The following is a 17929-nucleotide window of genomic DNA, read 5'->3' as shown; positions in this document are numbered from 1 at the left end:
CAGTAAAGTGAAGGGCTTTAATGCTGCAGAGAAAACAAGGTCAGAAATACAGCTATATTAAATCCAAAAGTGCAGTTTCAAAGCAAGCAAAGTTTATTGCAGCTTCCTTCATGCAAACCAAAGCATGGCCAGCAACAGCAAGGACTTACAACTTAGGTATTCTGGTCATGGTATGAGACTGAAAGCAAAACTGGGTAAAAGCAACCATTTCAGAAACCCTCTCCCCAAACTAGACAGCTACATACAATAAATTTGGGAGCGAAACTAAGAAATTAAACCACATTATTTGCATTCTCCTACCTTTCCTCTTTACATTTGCAACTTAAATAGGCTGCTTTGGATTTAGCAGATTATCTGCTAGAAGTTCTCTTGGAACCTACATCAAGATTATAAAACCATACAAGTAAAAAAATATATATTTTTTTTTTTTTTTTTTACCAGTAGCTGTGCAAATTTAGTGCTTATCTTCAGCTTCCTGTAACACCCAGGAAGACCTTGGGCAAGGACCGAGTTCTAATGCTAGGTCAGGTTTTGACACTCTCTACTAAAGGTCTGTCAGTCTGTCTTTGCTGAGGATCAGCTATGCAACAGCTTCACTCCAGAAGCTGAAATAGATAGTAAAGCTGTTACTATAGCTACATGGAAACACAATCTCACCCCACACAGTTTTCCAGAATCCATTTAAAACCAGTTACTATTTATAGCTAGAGTTCATTCAAGCTCTTTCTCCTGCTTGCCAGGAGGGCTGCAACACTGCATAGGCTCTTACTTTCAGAACTTACAGCCTTGAAGAATCATTGCACATATTCCTTTTTATTACTAAATTTAAAAGGCTGAACACAGACTTGAGGACAGTTCGTCACCTTAGTTAAGACTTCAAAAAAAGCACAGAGCTGACCATTTTCAATTATTTTTTAAACATAACCTATCGGCACTTCATTTACCTTGGTATAGTATGCTTTTGTCTCCCTCTAAAGAAAAATTCATTTGAGATTTGCTAGCAAGACTGTAAACCTTAAATAGTCAAGGGCATCTCTACGCTCTACAAACTGGACCAGCATAACATTTTTGGTCTTACCTTTGTAGAAGAAAATACGTAGCTTTCCAGACTGAAAAGTAGTAGAACTATGCCAGAGGCTAAGGAAATCCTCTCAGTCCCTAACTTCAAGAGGTAGAGAAGCAGAAACCGCATCATTTCCAATGTTAAACCCACCCATTATGGAAAGAAATAGGAAAAAGGGAAGCCTGCTGAACAGCAACTAGTGTAATTCTTCAGCAAGAGTGCATGTGCTGTGTTTTAAAGGGCTATCAGCTCTCCTTGACAGTGATTGCAACAGTTGAAAGTTACATCTTCGTATCTTGTATATGGGTGAAACCTTCCAATATTCTTCTTTGTGGAAAGGAAGGAGGATGGAGAAGTCTCCGAAAAAGAAACTTCTGTTGACGTTTCTGTACGTGCAGCTGGATCCAATACACGTAGCACCTAAGGATGGAAAAATGGAGACTGAAAATGTATCTATTAAGTTTAATAGGTTCTATCCTTCTGTAATAGCCAGGAAGGATTCCTGCTCAAAAACAATTTTTCCATTTTTTTTCCAAGTTGAAAACCAAATATCCATCTATCCAGACCCTCAGTATAAAGACACCAAGTACTGTTTATAAATTAGTAATGTCCATCAGAAATCCAGGGTATGATTTTATCAAGAATAAAACAAACAAAAAAATCTAATCTTTTTAGCAGAGTTGAGCAAAACCAGGCAAGAACACCACAGATCACTGCAAGCCTCCTTCTGCTCAACTATTACTCAATTGCTTCCAGACTAAACTGTTAGTCTTGCTATCTAGCCATCAAGCTTCCTGCAGTGGAACCTTATCTTGAAAGATAATCATATAGCTTCTCTCTGTGTTTCCACCCACTTTCAACAGAACTGATTTTTAGGGCAACAGAAACTACTGCTGAAGTGTTATGACTTATTCCTACCTGAATTTCTTCTCCCACCCAGTTTTTAAACTCAACTATATATTTTCTTCCTCCTGACACAGTAACTCTAAACAAATTTTGACCCAGTTACTTGTGGTGCTAGGAACAGAGAAGGAAACAGTGTGTATCATCATATTATTTCTGTTCTGCTTATTCTTCCACGGGGTTTTTTTTGGTTGGTTTGGGGTTTTTTTTGTTTTGTGTGGGGTTCTTCTGTTTGGGGCTTTTTTTTGGTGGGGGGTAGGAGGGGGTGATTTCTTTTTTTTTTTTTTAAATGAGGGAAACAGACAGCTCTATTCAGCATGTTTCTCCTGCATATACTTTTAAAAAAAGTCAAGATATAAAGCAGTTAACACAAAGCAAGGTGTTTCTTTCTGGAAAGAAGACTCCATGTTGACAGATTGAGAGGTATGAAGAGTTCTTACCATTTCAGCCATTTTCTCAGCAGGGGTATTGCAAAATTCCACAGCTGTTGGAGTCTTTTTTGGACTATTAGTGCCAACATTTCCAAGAAGATGTGAGCTTACAGCTTTGGCTAGCTTACAATTCACAGCTGCTAGCTCTGTTGTAGTGTAAGGTTGGGCGCTAGGATAGTATGTCTGTTGTCGCCCCCACTGAAGAGAAACCATCAGCTCCTCCAGCAGCCTGTGCAGAAAGGAAAGCAGCACTATTAGTGGTTTTGTACTCTATGCTATCAGCACACAGCATACTTCAGAGGCATCGTCCCTTCCCAAGACTTACTGCACAAGCTAAATGTTAACTAAAAAAAAGAAAAAAAGTGTTTAAAAACAAGGAGGCAAACAGGCTCTTTTCCAAGGCAAGGCCTCACCAACACAGTCTTTTAATACTGGTAAAACTTATGTATGACACCTGGCAGGATAAGCACTAAAAAGTCAATGCAGGTAGAATAATCTGTATGTTCTGGAAGGAGTCAGAGGAGACTTGAAGTCAAGACAGTAAGTGAGTAAACAGAGAAAGCCTGAGGATATGAGGGATGTCAGTGCTACACTGTATTACCCCTAAGACCTCACACCCCCAGGGAACGAAGAAAGAATTAATGCTATTTTGGCTCTTTCAGCTTTGAGACTGAAAAGTGACTGTACTATCCATCAGCATAACTGATTTTTATTGAATATCACTGAAACAGGGGGAAGTTATTTGATTTTTCTCCGGCCTAGAATAAACTGACAGAAATGAAGTTTGCACAGAGGTAGTCTGGATTAGGGGGGGGAAAAAAAAAAAAAAAATCATACTTCTGTGTATCAATCATCTCTTGACGGAACTGATCACGTTCATTCAGCAAGTCCTGGATTGCACTTTGTGCATCCCTGGTTTGACGCTGAAGAATTGCTCTGGTGTTGGTTAGCTCATCAGCCATAACCCTGCAAAAGAAGTCGCCAATCAGTAGTGTGAGCAGTTTGAAAGTCACCTTTATTCTACTACAGACCATAATTTGTCAGCTCTAAGGATCAAGTTGCTGTTCTCACTCCCTTCCCCCAGACAGAGCCTGTATCAACCTAATTACAAAGGACACATATTATGAGTAATTTCTGTTCAACTACAGTCAACAGAAGTGCAAGATTATGTTTTGACTTGCTGAGTTCAAACAATGTCACTTAATACAAATCTAGTATCAGACATTCCAAAATACCTTGGGTAAGCAAATGTGGTGGACAAGGATCCTGAGAGATAAAAAGCTAAAAACATTTTGCTTTACTAACACGGTTCTCAAGTATGCTGTAATCACATCTTTTCATACTCATCTCTAAAGATGACAGCTATGGCTGCAGACTGCATTCATTCACTGCTTTGCTTTTCTTGGGGAAGTAACTAGACATTACACATGCCAGATATGAGCATTTAAGAGCTACAAATGAGACAACAGTTGTCACATTTTGCTCTGCCATGACGCTTGGCACTGACCCCTCAAAACAGGTATTTCACATCCGTGCAATACTGCAAATGTAAAAACCAGAATGACATTTAAACAACCACCAGTTCGAAATCTGAGCTCCCAATGAACCAGACCATTACAATATCAAAGGGTGTTACTCTAAGCATATCACCAGGGACTCACATCCCTGATCTCAGAACTCTTATTAATGGTAAAGAAACAAGTTAAGTTAGGACAGTAACTCTTGCCTAGCTAGGACTATCACAAGTACTTACCATTCACTCAGTATGACAAAACTTCTTAAGACCAGCAAATTAAAGGGAGGAGACTGTATTCTATTACCATTTCCTTCAAGTGGTTCAAGTGGTAAGGTCTTTTGTAACATGCATCATAATTAAAATTTAGTCAGTTATATCCGAGTATGGTAGGAGATTAAAAATCCTAGAGCACTACTTACAGATCTGGTAAGACAATTACACTTAGTGAGTTAAAAGTCTAATCCATTATCAAATGAGTTTTTGACATTCAGACCAGCTTCTATGGTTACAGAAGTAACAGTAGGGTTCTCAGCAGTAACACAAACAGTGTTTAATGAAGAGGTCCCCCTGCTCTTTCTTCCAGACTGAGCTGCTCTTCCTAGTAGATCCCTGAATCACTGTGAGCAGAGTTCTTAAGCAAATGAGCTTCTTCACAAACTGATGACTGTATCATACTGGGGGGCAGGGATGAAAATCAAGCTTATAACCTTTAAAACAAGTCAAGACAGCTGCCCCAGAAGACATTTTTAAAACCTAAACTGCACACAGTCTACCAGAATTACAAACTTCTCTTGCTATGTTGACAAGAACTGCAGTTTTTAGGAAGTTTAAGACCCGCTGTATTACCTTTGAAAAGCAGAGCTATTCACAGAATCATTCAGGTTGGAAAAGCCCCTCGGGATCATCGAGTCCAACCCTCAGCCCAACTCTACAAAGTTCTCCCCTACACCACATCCCCCAACAGCTCATCCAAACGACCCTTAAACACACCCAGGGATGGGGACTCCACCCCCTCCCTGGGCAGCCTATTCCACTCTCTGACCACTCTTTCTGGGAAACATTTTTTCCTCATGTCCAGTCTGAACCTCCCCTGTTGCAGTTTAAAGCCGTTCCCTCTTGTTCTGTCACTAATCACCTGTGAGAAGAGACCAGCACCAACCTCTCTACAATGTCCTTTCAGGCAGCTGTAGAGAGTGATGAGGTCTCCCCTCAGCCTTCTCCTCCTCACACTGAACAGTCCCAGCTCCTTCAATCTCTCCTCACAGGATTTATTCTCCAGGCCCTTCCCCAGCCTCGTTGCCCTCCTCTGCCCTCGCTCCAGCCCCTCGAGATCTCTCTCGTATTGAGATGCCCAAAACTGGACACAACCCTCCAGGTGTGGCCTCACCAGTGCAGAGCACAGGGGGACTATCACCTCCCTGCTCCTGCTGGCCACACTATTTCTAATACAAGCCAGGATGCCGTTGGCTTTCTTGGCCACCTGGGCACACTGCTGGCTCATATTCAGATTTACAAGGAGCTTACTTTCTTTTCTGTATACCCAAATTTCATAGTAGGTGTCGATATAGATGTCATGGCTGTCCTCCACGTGTATAAGCACATTGCCAGGCACTGCAAAGGCTGTACATAATAAAAGACTGAAGGAGAATGCTGTCACAACAGCTGTGTAAGGGGCAGTACCTGCTTGCTAGGAATTTGCTCCGCCACACATCACACTGTATAGACATCCGCTCTAATTGTTCAGACAACTGAGACATATTCCGGCCCAGGACTTCATTTTCTAGAATTAGCTGATTTTTCTCACGAGCCATCCGTTCAAAGTGATACTGCAGATCATCCCCAACAGAAGCAACAAGTAATTTCTTCAGCTCCCGATTCACCTAGAATTAAATCAGAGTGTCTTGTAATGATCAATACAGAATGAAACACCTCCTACTTCCAGAATGCAATGCAAGTTATTGCAAATTGCTCACAATAAATTGCCTTTCCAGAATGGGACGCATCCAACGTGGAGTACATTAAGCCTCACAATTCACTTTAGTGAGCTTAAACATTTGAGACTAATGAACATTCAACAAATTCTTGTTTAAATTCTAAGAGGCCAAAGAGGAAGAATGAAAGCCTGCTACAAGAAACAAAGAAAGTTTCAGTAGTATTCAAGTCCAGAATCAGCAAGGTAAAGGATTAGACAAGACATCCACAGAATTATAGTCACCCCTTCTACAGCATAACATTTTTCACTTTGCGGTTGAGCTGAGGAGCAGAATCTTTCCTCATGGAAGATCCATCTCCTTGCCACTCTCTAGTGTGTTTCTCCGAGCTTCAAGCCTTTGATTCTTTCATCTGTTGTCAGAGAAGCAGCACTGGATTACTTAGATGTCCTTCTACTCTGTATCTTAGTTGATAAGTTCAAAAGGAAAACTATTTGTCTCAAGGCTACAGCAGTTCTCTTTGGTCACATTCACAAACTGCTTATATAAACCAAAGCAGCTCAGCTGTGTGAGTGAAAATACCTTTCATTTCTTACCTCTGTCTGTATACGTAGCTGATTAGAGAGACCTTCTTTATCCTGCAACAACCGCTTTTCTGAATTCTTTAGCTTTTCGATTGCATTTTTCAGCTCTATCTGTTCCTTCTTGGGATCTGCAGCTCCATCTGACTGATGGAAGGCGTCTCCTTTATGTCCTGCTGATTTAGCTACCTTAGCATTTCTGGTTGGAACAACATGGGTGATAGCTGCTTTGGGGACTAATATACGAATAGCTTCAATCTCCACTGATTTATCAGCAGGTACTTTCCCCAGCTGCAGAACTCCGGGACTCAGGGAAGAAGCTGCTTTTTTATGTGGGCTCTGGTGGATGTGATGGTTTGTAGTGTTGGCTCCAGTGATTACTTCCACCGATTCAGCTGTTTGCTCTGTTTCCATGCCATCTCCAGGTCCTCGGATGGGTGATGAGGCATCATCAACTAAAATTTAGAAATAGCGGACGGAAAGTTTACCACCTTTCACTTTGTTATAGTCTCATTGTAACTCTTCACTTAATTTCTGTACTTCAGAGTTACAGATTTTAGTTGCACAGTGCATGTGTAAAATAGTCCTTTGCAGCAGCAATTATCAAGCACAAATTAGGAAAGTCCTTACTCAAGTGTCTACTGCTCATTAATACTAATAGTACAAGACACAAACACTGGTCTGAATTGCATTAATCTTAACTTCCTGCTGCCATACCAGATTAAAGCAGACATAAAAGAGAGCTAGTACAGAGAAAATTCTTGATAATAGGCTCATAGGCTGAAAGCAAAATCAGGTTTTGGGAGCTGACAGAATCAGAGCCGTCTCATCCTACATGCAAGAGTTAAATGAAAAGCAGCTACTAGCTACATAACTCCTAACACCTTAAGGAGTGTAGCACTCTTAAGTACTATGTACCATGTGGTTAGTTGTCCATGTGACGGTTTAAGAAAAGCCAACAAGCCAGTTCTGCTTCATTTCTAAACAACAGACCCCAGTATTCCCAGTAATGCTGCATTCTACTCTGAATTGCCCAATATGCATGATAATGTTTACTGAAATTCATTTAAGTTCACTAAGTTTTCAGCTGAATGAAATATTATTAAAGGTTCCTTGCAAGGGGTGAAGGCAAGAAAGTTTCTTAGAACATAGCTACACATGCTGCTTTTTCCTCACACTGCAGGCAGCTAACTTGAGCCTGCATCCCCTACCCAAATAATTAATTCCAAAACCGCTGTAGTAGCACCATGATATCACCCTGCTTTCAAGTTGGCTGAATCAGTTCCAACAGGTTCTAATTACCAGAGGACTGACAGACAAGTGTACAGATGACAGTACCACTGACAAACTTGTTTTTCCATACGAAGCTGGATTAGAAAACTATAATTAACTCTTCCATCCAGGCAGCTCTGGTTTTCACTGCAATAACAAAGTCCCATAACTACTTTCTAATAGCTACATAAAAGGAGTAAGTTTAAATGAATGGAGCCTGGCATTCAGTGTAACTCCGGTCTTTAGAATTCTAAAGTTAAAGTACTTTTAATCCAGTCCGCTTAGATCCCATGTGAACCACCTACCTTTTTCTAGAGAGGTCATTTTCTCTTTAGCAGTCAGCTCTTCCTAACTACATAAGTCTGAGGAGGAAAAGAGGAAGGGGGGAAAAAAAAAAGTCTTTAGCAAGGTAACCGTGACACTTAATCTTTGATTACCCTATTTTCTAGTACAACTTCTAAACTCCAGTTCAGTGGCACAGTGAAAAAAACCCAAACCAAGGAAAAAACCCAAAATGATAAAAACCACACCAGGACCCAAAGAGTTAAAAAGAGAAGGCCTATGAGATTTCTGGCACTTGTTTCTTTTTTCACTAAGAGCTAGACTTTGACACCTACCTCTTGCTCCTTATCCAGTTCCAGTTGCCTTTCCTCAAACTTCTCTTTCTGGTCTCCCTCCTTTTTCAGCGAGCCCTCATCTTACCCTTTAGAACTCTAACACTTCCAGAGTACAACTGCACGACCATGCAGAGATAACCTAAGATCATCACAGAACCACAAGAAAAGGAAATCCCACACTGTGCTTAAAGCAAATCAAGAGGTGAGGAGGAAACGACGGCAATTTTTTACTTTTTTTTTTTTTTTTTTAACAGACCCAATTCCCAGCAAAAGCAGGAGTCAGTGCCCTGAGTGGCTGCACAGGCTTAGTTTAAACCAACAGTGAAACTTTCCCCCCTGTTTGGCCCAAACTGTCACCCTGGCTGCTTTCTCCCTTATCCACAAACTCCATCGACCATCACCTCCTGTACCTGTATGTTCATCCACTCCCAATTCCCCAGGCCACTTGCCTCCCTTTTCCAGGGTCTGCCACTAACTCCATTAGTTTGAGATTGCTATATCCTGTTAGGTTTAGGGGTTTTTTGCTTTAGTTCTCCCACAGCTCTTGTTTCCTTTCATTATACCACTAACTGAAGAGGCTTAACTACAACTTTTTTGATTTCCACTGCTACAGCTCTCTGCCCTGAAAAGATCATGGCAGCAGTAAACCACAACTGCCAGCTTTCTAAATTTGTTTTTGTCAGAGGTAGGTTTATCTTCTGTGATGACGAGAAGACAAAAGATATCACTTTCCCTCCTTGAGTTTTCTCAAACTACAGACACAGGAACATCTTGCTACCTGTTGCTTCTACAGCTGGAGTTACAGCTTTGCTCATTTATGACCACGATGTGCTAATCACCACCACTGTTCATTCACTTTTGACTGAGGATCTTTACTCATCTGAGGAGAACAGGGAAGATTAAAATGTAGCTGCTCAGATGGGGGCAAGAATGCACAATAAAAAACTGATTATGAGCATTTGGTCTTATCTGCTTCATCCAAGACCACCAGCTGATGATCCTGGTCCTGCACTGTTCCTCTTGTAATACTGTTCTTACTGACCTGTCGCCTTCAGAGTCTCAGTGTAAGCCTCTGCACTCCCTAACCCCCCCCTTTTATTACATCACTGCAGGCAAAACTCCCTCCCTAGTTGAATCGTTAACCACCGCGCTTCTAGACTAACGTCGTGCCTTACAACCCCCCCGCATGACCCACAACGCCAGGAAATCCTGCTGCAACACGGCTGAGTCACGACCCACGAGGGAACCACCACCGGCCCAGCCCCGGCCGCCCAGCCCCCCCCCCCGCCGTGCGTTTCAGCTACCAGCGGCGAGGAGGCACCCCCTCACCCCTCAGCTGACCGCTCAGCGGAGGCTGGACGTTAACCACCCCCCCCCCCGGACAAGCGGTTTCCCGCTCACCCCGCGGCGGTACCGGCCGACACAGACCGAACACCCCCCCCTCCGCCTCGGCGCCCCAGGCCCGGCCGCTCCCGAGCTCCGGCCCTGCTGCCACCAGGCCGGCCGCAACCCCAGGCCGAGCCGGGCAGAGGGCGGCGCCGCGGGAGGGGCGGCGGAGCCCCGCGGACGTTACCGGGACGCGCAGCAGCGCTGCCGCGACAGCCGCCACCGTCACCTCCCGCGACTTCCGCTTCCTGCGGCGGGCGGGGCGCTGCCGGGTGACGTCACGCCCCCTCACCCAATCGCTGGGCCGCGCGCGGGGGGCGGGGCTTCGGTTGCCAGGGCGCGGCTTGGCGTGGCGTCACGTCGGGCTCGCGGCAGCAGGGTGAGGCGGGCTGCCCGCCGCCAGCGCCATGGTGAGGGGCTGGGCTGGGCCGGGCCGGGCCGGGCCGGGCCGGGGGGAGCGGGGCCGGCGGTCAGTGGCGCTAGTGCGGCTGCTGAGGCGGGCGGCGGCGCCCAGCTCAGCCCCGGTGCCGAGCTGCCGGAGTAGCGGCCGCGGGGCACGCCCGGCGCTTCCCCTTAGGGGCTGCGCTCCCCTCAGGGAGGGGGAGGTTTTCCCAGGCCTTTCCTCCCGCCTTTCTCTGAGGGATCGCGTGAGGCGCAGTAAGCGGGTAATTGCAAACTGCCGTTAGGTCTCGCTGGTACCCAAGCGGAGAGCTGTTTGCGCGGCCGAGCCGCCCGGAACGAGGAACAGGCTAGTTCGGAAACGCGTGAGGGACCCCGTGGGAAGGCAGCTGGTGAATCTGAAGAGGGGAATACGTTTCAGGTGCGACAGTCTTTATTTTTGCCTGGATCTCCTGTTTAGGAAGACGACAGGATGTCGTTGCTGGGGCACTAACGAAAAAACGGTTTGTACTGATAAAACAACTGAGTCCCCTTTGCCGAACACGGTATGCAAAAAACAGTGTTGCAAAGCTGATTAAAAGCCAACAACTTTGAATGGAATTTTGTACTCAAACATGTATAGATACATCTAAGAGCCTGGCCGGTGCACCTGCCTGCCTGCTCAGCTTTAAATACCTGCCTGAAGCAGCTCAGATTTGCCCCAGCTCTGCCAGCCTGTGTAGCAGCTTTGTTTGCACCTTGCTTTCGGAACACGAACTATAGATTAGCATTTGCCGCTTAAGTAGGAATGCCACCGGTCGTTTTCAGATACAGGAGTTACAGGTCTTTTGTTTAATCCAGGCAAAATTGTAATTTTTATTCCCACATTGAATTTATTCATGCCAGCAGAAGTCCTGCGTTGTGAGTTCACGCAGATGTCACTTAGGTAAAGCGTTCAACTTTGTTGTAGGTGACTGGCGTGATGTGTTCCTCCCTTTATTTCTGAGGTGACACCAAATTAACTGATTCATTAAAGCGGTGTCAAATCTTACAGCAACCTCTAACAAAATGTTTCATGGTGATTTTGTTTAATTTGTTTTGAAAAGCCTTCAGTGACAGGAGCTGCATGATCTGTTGATGTAAATCCATTTCATGATGATTTTTATAGTGAGTTTTTTTCCTAATACATTCTGTGCTGCAAATTATGCCAGTGATTACTTGTTCTATCCTTGGTGGGTATAAAGATACTCCATTTTTGTCTTTTACGTGCAGAAGAACTTGAAGATTATAACTTTGCCCGTTCCTCTTTTCACACTATTCTACACTAAATAAATTTTGTCTTCTTAGTATTTTCCTACTGGTTTTAAAGTTTAGATTTTTCTCCACTCTGCAGTTTTCTCTAAATGTGTTTAGTCTGTGCGTTAATTGCCAACCGTTGTGTGTTTCACTGCTGCTGAACAGAGCAAAACACTTGTTTCTTGTGTCTTAGATCTTCAGAGTGCCAAGTTTGCCATCCTTTTTTTTCCAACTGTACCTCATTGCACTCTTACTCTCACTCTCTTAACTGCAACCCACTGTAACTTTCAGAATTTTTTTCCTGTGTTTTTGTGGTCTGGTTAGTTTTTCCCTTTTATTTGAATTTGTTTTCTTGATCATCATTGTAGTACTTTGCGTCTGGCTCTGTAGAATTTCCAGATCATCATTTTGAATTCTGCTTCTGTTTACTAAACTGCTTGCAATCTTTCCCACCTTAGTTACCAGCCCAGATTCTGAAAGTGTGCTTTCTCAGTTTCACTGTCAGTGTAATAAGGAAAAAATGAAATAAAGCTAGGTGCATGGTAGATCCTTGTGGAATCCCATTTGACTCACAGTTTGCAAGAGAAGTATTCCTAATTACTACTTCATGTGGTAGTCGTAACCACTCATCAGTTTAGGCCATAATTCCCTACTCAGCTTGTCAGACTCTCAGGTGACTTAGATTAAAAGCCCAGTCAAGGCCAAGTTTGTCACAGCTGTGGCTTCTCCCTTGCTCACTGTGTCAGAAAAAGATTTGTTCTTGACAAAAATTTGGTTTTGGCAGATTCACATTATCTACTTTTTATCATCATATTGTTTTCTTAGATGCTCAGCAACTAACTGCTTAATAACTCATTCCCTTATCTTCCCAAAGACTGCAGTTAGGTTGAATATCTCTCTTGCCCTTCTCCAGTGCCCTGGGACCTTGCTCTCTTTTGGTTTTCTCTGGCCTTTCAAGTGTTACGGAGTCCTGCTTGTTTCTTTTATACTTACAAAGCCACCATTTCTCCCACCTGTGTACCCTTCCTCCTGCCAGTTTCCTAAAATACAGTAAGAATAATTTGGTAGCTGGAAGATGATGGGAAAATAGATGTTACGGGAACGTGTGCTGCCCAGTTAGGTGTGGACACAGCATCCTGGGAAAGGGGTAAGTTATCTGGCTGCTGGACACCATGACTTTACACACCTGATCCATCTCAAACATTTTTCAAAACATCTTCTCTCAGGAACTATGAATAAAAAACCAAAAGACTGCTTTCGGTAGATTCAAATATTGACCTACAAGCTGGATTTTAGCCTTAGGAACCTAATTATATCTGAAAGTAATGAATTTTCTGCTAGAAAGCTTGGCCAACCTTTAGTATGTTGTTGCTTCCAGTCAGTTGTCTAGATTGCATTAGTTTTAACGTATATACCTACTCAGAAAAAACTTGTTAGAAGTCATACCATGGCCACAGAAAGAAAACTAGTAACTTCAGTGTAGTACCTCTTAGCGGAGTCAGTTTGGAGAGTATTTGTGTCAGACCCTATACCTCAGTCATATGGTGGCAGCGCACTGGAAGTAGTTGTGTGTATTGTAAAACCGGGCACGTAGCTGTGGTGGAAGCTAAGGTGAGGGGAGAAATGTTCTGAAATACCCTGTAATTGGAAAACAGTCTTCATTGTTATCAGATGACAGTATTTCAAATCTGCTCTAATGCACTGTGGCATCTTGACTGTGCGTGTGTGACACACGGCTGCTGTGGATGGTGAGCAGCAAATTCCCAAAGGGAAACTTGGTTGTCTCCATCTTGAGATGTGCTGTCTCACTTGGCTGCTGGGATGCATTATTCTTTAATGGTGCCTTTTGTGTAATCACATGCAGAGACATATTGGACCATCTCTTAACAACATTAGTTTAATTGTATTAATGAGTTTGGTGCACTCTGGCACTTGAAAGTATTCCAGATATAGAAATACAGCATTTGTCAGAGAACAGTAGATGTCACACAGATACAGGACCTTACTGCACTTGGAGAGGCTCTACATAGGTGCGGTTGGATGATTTCCTTTCCCTCCACTCTTTAAAACAATTACTCTTACCCCTGCACATCTGACAACGGCAGCCTACATTACAGACTCTTTGAACAACAGGAGAGACAACAAGTCTTGTCTATAAAGAAATTGAGGCACGTGAAAGCCAGGTGACTTGTCCAGTATGATGCCATCTGGATTTGATTTTGTGGCTGTAGAAGCACACAGTTAGTGGAATTTGAGTGTCCAACTATCTTGATCTTTTTGCAAAGTTGGGGGAAAATATATGTGAAGTAGACTCTCCTGGGGTAGGGTGACAGAGCTTGCAGTCTTGTAATTTTGACCACAATCTTGAATATATCTGGAGATGAGCAGTTCAGCTCACTTCAACAGAAAATTTTACAACTTGTATGTTATATGTTTATTGTTGTTATTGTTATCATCAGTTCATTGATAAAACCCCCAGCTTAGAGAATATCAGCATGGATATCCTCAGTTTAGACAGGGAAGAGAAATGAGTAATTTTTTTAAACACTTAGATTCATCAGTGGAAAAGACTGTTTTTATATTTTGGAAAATGAATCTTAGAAAACAGGAAGCGAATCAGCCATTTCTAGAACTTGACAACAATGAGTCTGTGGTTCCTTATGGTCCAGCATATCATGGTGTGATCAGATTTTCAGTTGAAGACTTTATAAAGGCAATACAGCTCATGGGGCAGCTGTGGAATATACTTTGGTTTACAGGAGTTTCATGTGGGAACCAGTAATTTCAACCATACTGGATTAACTGGCAAAAAGGGTTAACACTGGTGTAGAGCTGTGATTCAGAGCTCATCATATAAACAGACAAAACTCTTTCCTGCTAATAGACTTTCCTGAACAGGTACATGTGTATAAAATAACTTTTCATTTAATAATTTTCAAATTCTGTACGTTTTGTTGTAAAATAATTGCCATAAAAAAAAAAAGGCATTTTTAACTCTTCCAGGAAGAGATGCAAAATCTCTCCAAAAACCACTTTCCTAATCACAGAATCATAGAATGGTTTGGGTTGGAAGGGACCTTAAAGACCATCTAGCCCCAACCCCCCTGCCCCGGACAGGGACACCTTCCACTAGCCCAGGTTGCCCACAGCCCCATCCAACCTGGCCTTGCACCCTTCCAGGGAGGGGGCAGCCACAGCTTCTCTGGGCAACCTGTGCCAGGGCCTCACCACCCTCACAGGGAAGAGTTTCTTCCTAATGTCCTAAATCTCCCCGCTTTCAGTTTAAAACTGTTACCCCTCATCCTATCCCTATACCCCCTGATAAAAAGTCCCTCCCCCCTTTCCCGTAGCCCCTTTCAGTCCTGGGAGGCCACTCTAAGGTCTCCCCAGACCTTTCTCTTCTCCAGCTGAACCCCCCAACTCTCTCAGCCTGTCCTCACAGGGGAGCTGCTCCAGCCCCCCGAGCATCTTCATGGCCTCCTCTGGACCCACTTGAACAGGTCTGTGTCCTTCTTACGTTGGTGGCCCCAGAGCTGGACCCAGCACTGCGGGGGGGGGTCTCACAGAGTGGAGTAGAGGGGGGCAGTCCCCTCCCTCGCCCTGCTGCCCACACTGCTCTGGGTGCAGCCCAGCACACGGTTGGCTTTCTGGGCTGTGAGCACACATTGCTGGCTCATGGTCAGTTTTCCATCCACTAATACCCCCAAGTCCTTCTCCTCAGGGCTGCTCTCAATCCACTCCTCGCCCAGCCTGTGTTTGTGCTTGGGATTGCCCCGACCCACGGGCAGGACCTTGCCCTTGGCCTTGTTGAACTCCATGAGGTTTGCACGGTCCCACCTCTCCAGCCTGTCCAGGTCCCTCTGGATGGCCCATCCCTTCCCTCCAGCGTGTCCCTGCACCACACAGCTCGGTGTCATCGGCAAACTGCTGGGGGTGCCTCGATCCCACTGTCCATGTCACCAACAGAGATGTTAAACAGCGCCGGTCCCAACACCCAGCCCTGAGGAACAGCACTCCTCACTGCTCTCCACTGGGACATCGAGCTGTTGACAGCAACTCCTTGAGTGTGACCATCCAGCCAATCCCTTCTCCACTGAGTGGTCCCTCCATCAAATCCATGTCTCTCCAATTTAGAGACAGCGATGTCATGCGGGACAGTCAGTTTCACTAAAGCACCTGTTGGTGATTACACTGATTTTTTTCAGCTGCAAAGTGGCCTGACCCTTTCAGTTGTAAGCTTGCATGACAGAATCAACTGCAAAGGCAAGTTTCCTTACTTAATGGCTAATTCTCATTTGCAGCATTTTATCACTGGGAAGAATAAAACACTGTATGCAGCATGAGGAAAAAAATACATGAAATGCTATTAGGTAGCCTTTAAAAGCTTATTGCATGGTGAGTCTTCCTATGAGCATCAAAATACAGCATAGTTTCTTCTTGAACTAGCATTTCCAAATACTCTAATTTACTTCTTGAGCAGATAAGCTATGTATGTTGTAGAAGATGTAGCTGATAAAATAACAGAATCTTTGGGCCTCTGTCAGCAAATGAAAACTGCTAAAAAATATAACTTCACTTTGTTCCAGAAGGTTTGATGCTGCCATCTTTATGACATTACATGCTCTATAAAATACCACCCTACAACTATGAAGTTGACAGGTTCAGGATCCATGGGATAAATTACTCCCTACTCTAGCCAAGTCTTGGCTTTGGCTTGTAGAAATTGCCATCTCTCTAAAAGTAATTTTAGATGCATTGAGGGCTCTTCTGATGGAGTGGCTCAAATAGTTGGCAATATGACAGTCAAAGGTATCCAGCATTACCTAATGATAAATTCGATACTAATCTTTATCACCCGGAGTTGTCTCTCCAGATCCTTCAGGTTGTAGGTGCAGTTCTTAATAACTTTGACACATCCATTCTAGTTGTATGTTGGGGTTTTTTTAATATTGTCAGAAACTGAAGAAATTCAGGAATTACTCAATGAGCCATTGGCAGGAATAAAGAAAAGTTACAAACTTTCCTTTCAGTTGGCAATAAAAAAAAAGTAGGATTTGATGACAGAGCCAGTGGTTATTTAGAGAATTGTTCCAGGCAGATTTGATGTGGATAAAATTTATACTTCAGAATGTTGTGTCAGAGCTCTTGATTTTTTTGAAGGCACATCTAGACCATTGTTAATATATGAACCCAACAGATCTGTGTGGGCTCTGGAGAAGCTTGGAAGGATGGACGTTACCTTTGGGCAAGGGGCCGCCAAGCTATAATAAGAATCATAGAATCATTATTTAGTTTGGAAGGGACCTCCAACTTGCTTGAAACAGGTCTGACCAGACCAGGCTGCTCCAGGCCATGTCCAGGCGAGTCCTGAACATCGTCAGAGATGGAGATTGCACACCTCCTCTGGTCAGCCTGTGCCAGTGTTTAACCACCCTCCTGGTAAAGTTTTTTTTCCCTACTGTGTAACTGAAATGTCCCATGTATTCAACTTGTGTCCTTTGCATTTTTTGCTATCACTGTGCACCTTCGAGAAGAGTCTAGCTCTGTCTTTTTGGTGCCTTCCAGTTAGGTAGTTGTAGACAGCAGTATGGTCACCCTCAGCCTTCTCTTCTCCAAGCTGAGCAGGCTCGGTTCTCCCAGCCTCATCTCCTGTGTCATGTTCTCCAGCCCCTGACTGTCTTGTTGGCCAGTGGCTAAACACTAAAATCTGAACCTTTTCTCTTTTTCTGGTTGATAGTGTCTGTTTCATTTAAGCCAAGGGAATAGTGTGCCTCTGAAAAGTGGGTCTGGCGTGTCAGTTTCTAAAATATTATGGTGATCTGGTATATCCAGGTGGGATACTCTGTTAATCGTTAACTGGCTGGTGAGAAACAGTGGTAGTAGAAAACACCTATTTCTGTGAGTCTGAAGAGGGCTTTTTCCATGAACATTGACCTTTAGCTATAATTGTGGCTACCAGGAATAATCACCAAAAGTACTATTTCCTGGAAGTAAGCACTGTGCTTGGCCTAATCCTCCCAAACTATTTTGTGTTCACTTGTGTCCGTACACAGATGGAAACCAGAGGCACTGGTGCCTAAGCAACATGCCAAGGTCACTCAGTAGTGTAATTCTCTCCCAGTCAACAAAATGGAAAGAAAAAACAGTGTTAAGGTTTGATAAAGGGAGTAAATTTTGTATAGCGGTGCTTTGGAACACAGTGCTGCAGCTTAATACTGTGAAGGAGAGCGTAACAAGCATTTGCATGTATAACGAGAATATCCCCCAATCAGATGAGCGCATATAAAAGGCAGAAATTCTTTTTTTCTCACACTAATGCATAACAGAAAAGTATGTTCCCAGTATGAGAGAAACTCTGTGAGGTGGCCCTTGCAAGTTGTCCTGGAGTGGACAGCTCTGATACTCATTTCAAACATGTGGCACTGGCGTTTTTAGAGGCTGGGTTTTGAAGAAGGCTATGTGTCAGCAGTTTTCCTATGTGAAAGGACTCTGTCACCCAGGCTGTGGTGATCTGTGCTTTTAATTTAGCCATTTCTACCTCCTCTTACAAGGTTA

At 43.7% G+C, this 17929-nt stretch overlaps 2 protein-coding genes across 8 annotated transcripts in view; one reads left to right on the top strand and one right to left on the bottom strand.

Annotated features, from left to right (window-relative positions):
- Positions 1 to 70: 70 nt before the first annotated feature.
- Positions 71 to 9960, bottom strand: BLZF1 (basic leucine zipper nuclear factor 1). 5 transcript variants are annotated; one of them, XM_074807842.1, is made up of 8 exons: positions 9888 to 9937; positions 8315 to 8453; positions 8003 to 8059; positions 6441 to 6880; positions 5594 to 5793; positions 3235 to 3363; positions 2407 to 2626; positions 71 to 1483 (listed from the first exon to the last, which is right to left on the bottom strand). In XM_074807842.1, exons 3-8 carry the CDS (start codon positions 8019 to 8021, stop codon positions 1298 to 1300), a joined length of 1194 nt encoding a protein of 397 aa, XP_074663943.1. In that variant the 5' UTR covers positions 8022 to 8059; positions 8315 to 8453; positions 9888 to 9937; the 3' UTR covers positions 71 to 1297. The 5 variants fall into 5 exon arrangements, with proteins under 5 accessions (XP_074663943.1, XP_074663934.1, XP_074663964.1 ...); XM_074807833.1 differs by lacking the exon at positions 8315 to 8453 and having other exon boundaries at positions 9888 to 9960; XM_074807863.1 differs by lacking the exons at positions 8315 to 8453; positions 9888 to 9937 and adding an exon at positions 9743 to 9761.
- Positions 9961 to 10067: 107 nt separating this feature from the next.
- Positions 10068 to 17929, top strand: part of NME7 (NME/NM23 family member 7) — a 94316-nt gene continuing 86454 nt past the window's right edge. For 2 of the 3 annotated variants that reach the window (XM_074807773.1, XM_074807755.1), the window contains exon 1: positions 10068 to 10110. In XM_074807773.1, coding sequence (XP_074663874.1) covers positions 10108 to 10110 — 3 coding nt within the window. In that variant the 5' untranslated portion in view covers positions 10068 to 10107. Of the gene's footprint in view, positions 10111 to 10512; positions 10521 to 17929 lie in introns of those variants that run through there. The other variant, XM_074807765.1, reaches the window with a different exon arrangement.

Source organism: Strix aluco, chromosome 2 (genome assembly GCF_031877795.1).
Source record: "Strix aluco isolate bStrAlu1 chromosome 2, bStrAlu1.hap1, whole genome shotgun sequence".
NCBI lineage: Eukaryota > Metazoa > Chordata > Aves > Strigiformes > Strigidae > Strix > Strix aluco.
Note: the sequence above shows the minus strand (reverse complement) of the source record. Positions and strands in the feature narration are given on the sequence as shown.

Bases quoted from the DNA above. Each gene is read 5' to 3' on its own strand.
- BLZF1 (XM_074807833.1), bottom strand. The intron at 5,794-6,440 runs GTAAGAAATGAA...ATTTAATTCTAG, and splicing joins AGCTACGTATACAGACAGAG to GTGAATCGGGAGCTGAAGAA. The intron at 2,627-3,234 runs GTATGATTTTTT...CTTTCTGCACAG, and splicing joins GAGATGATTGATACACAGAA to GCTGCTGGAGGAGCTGATGG.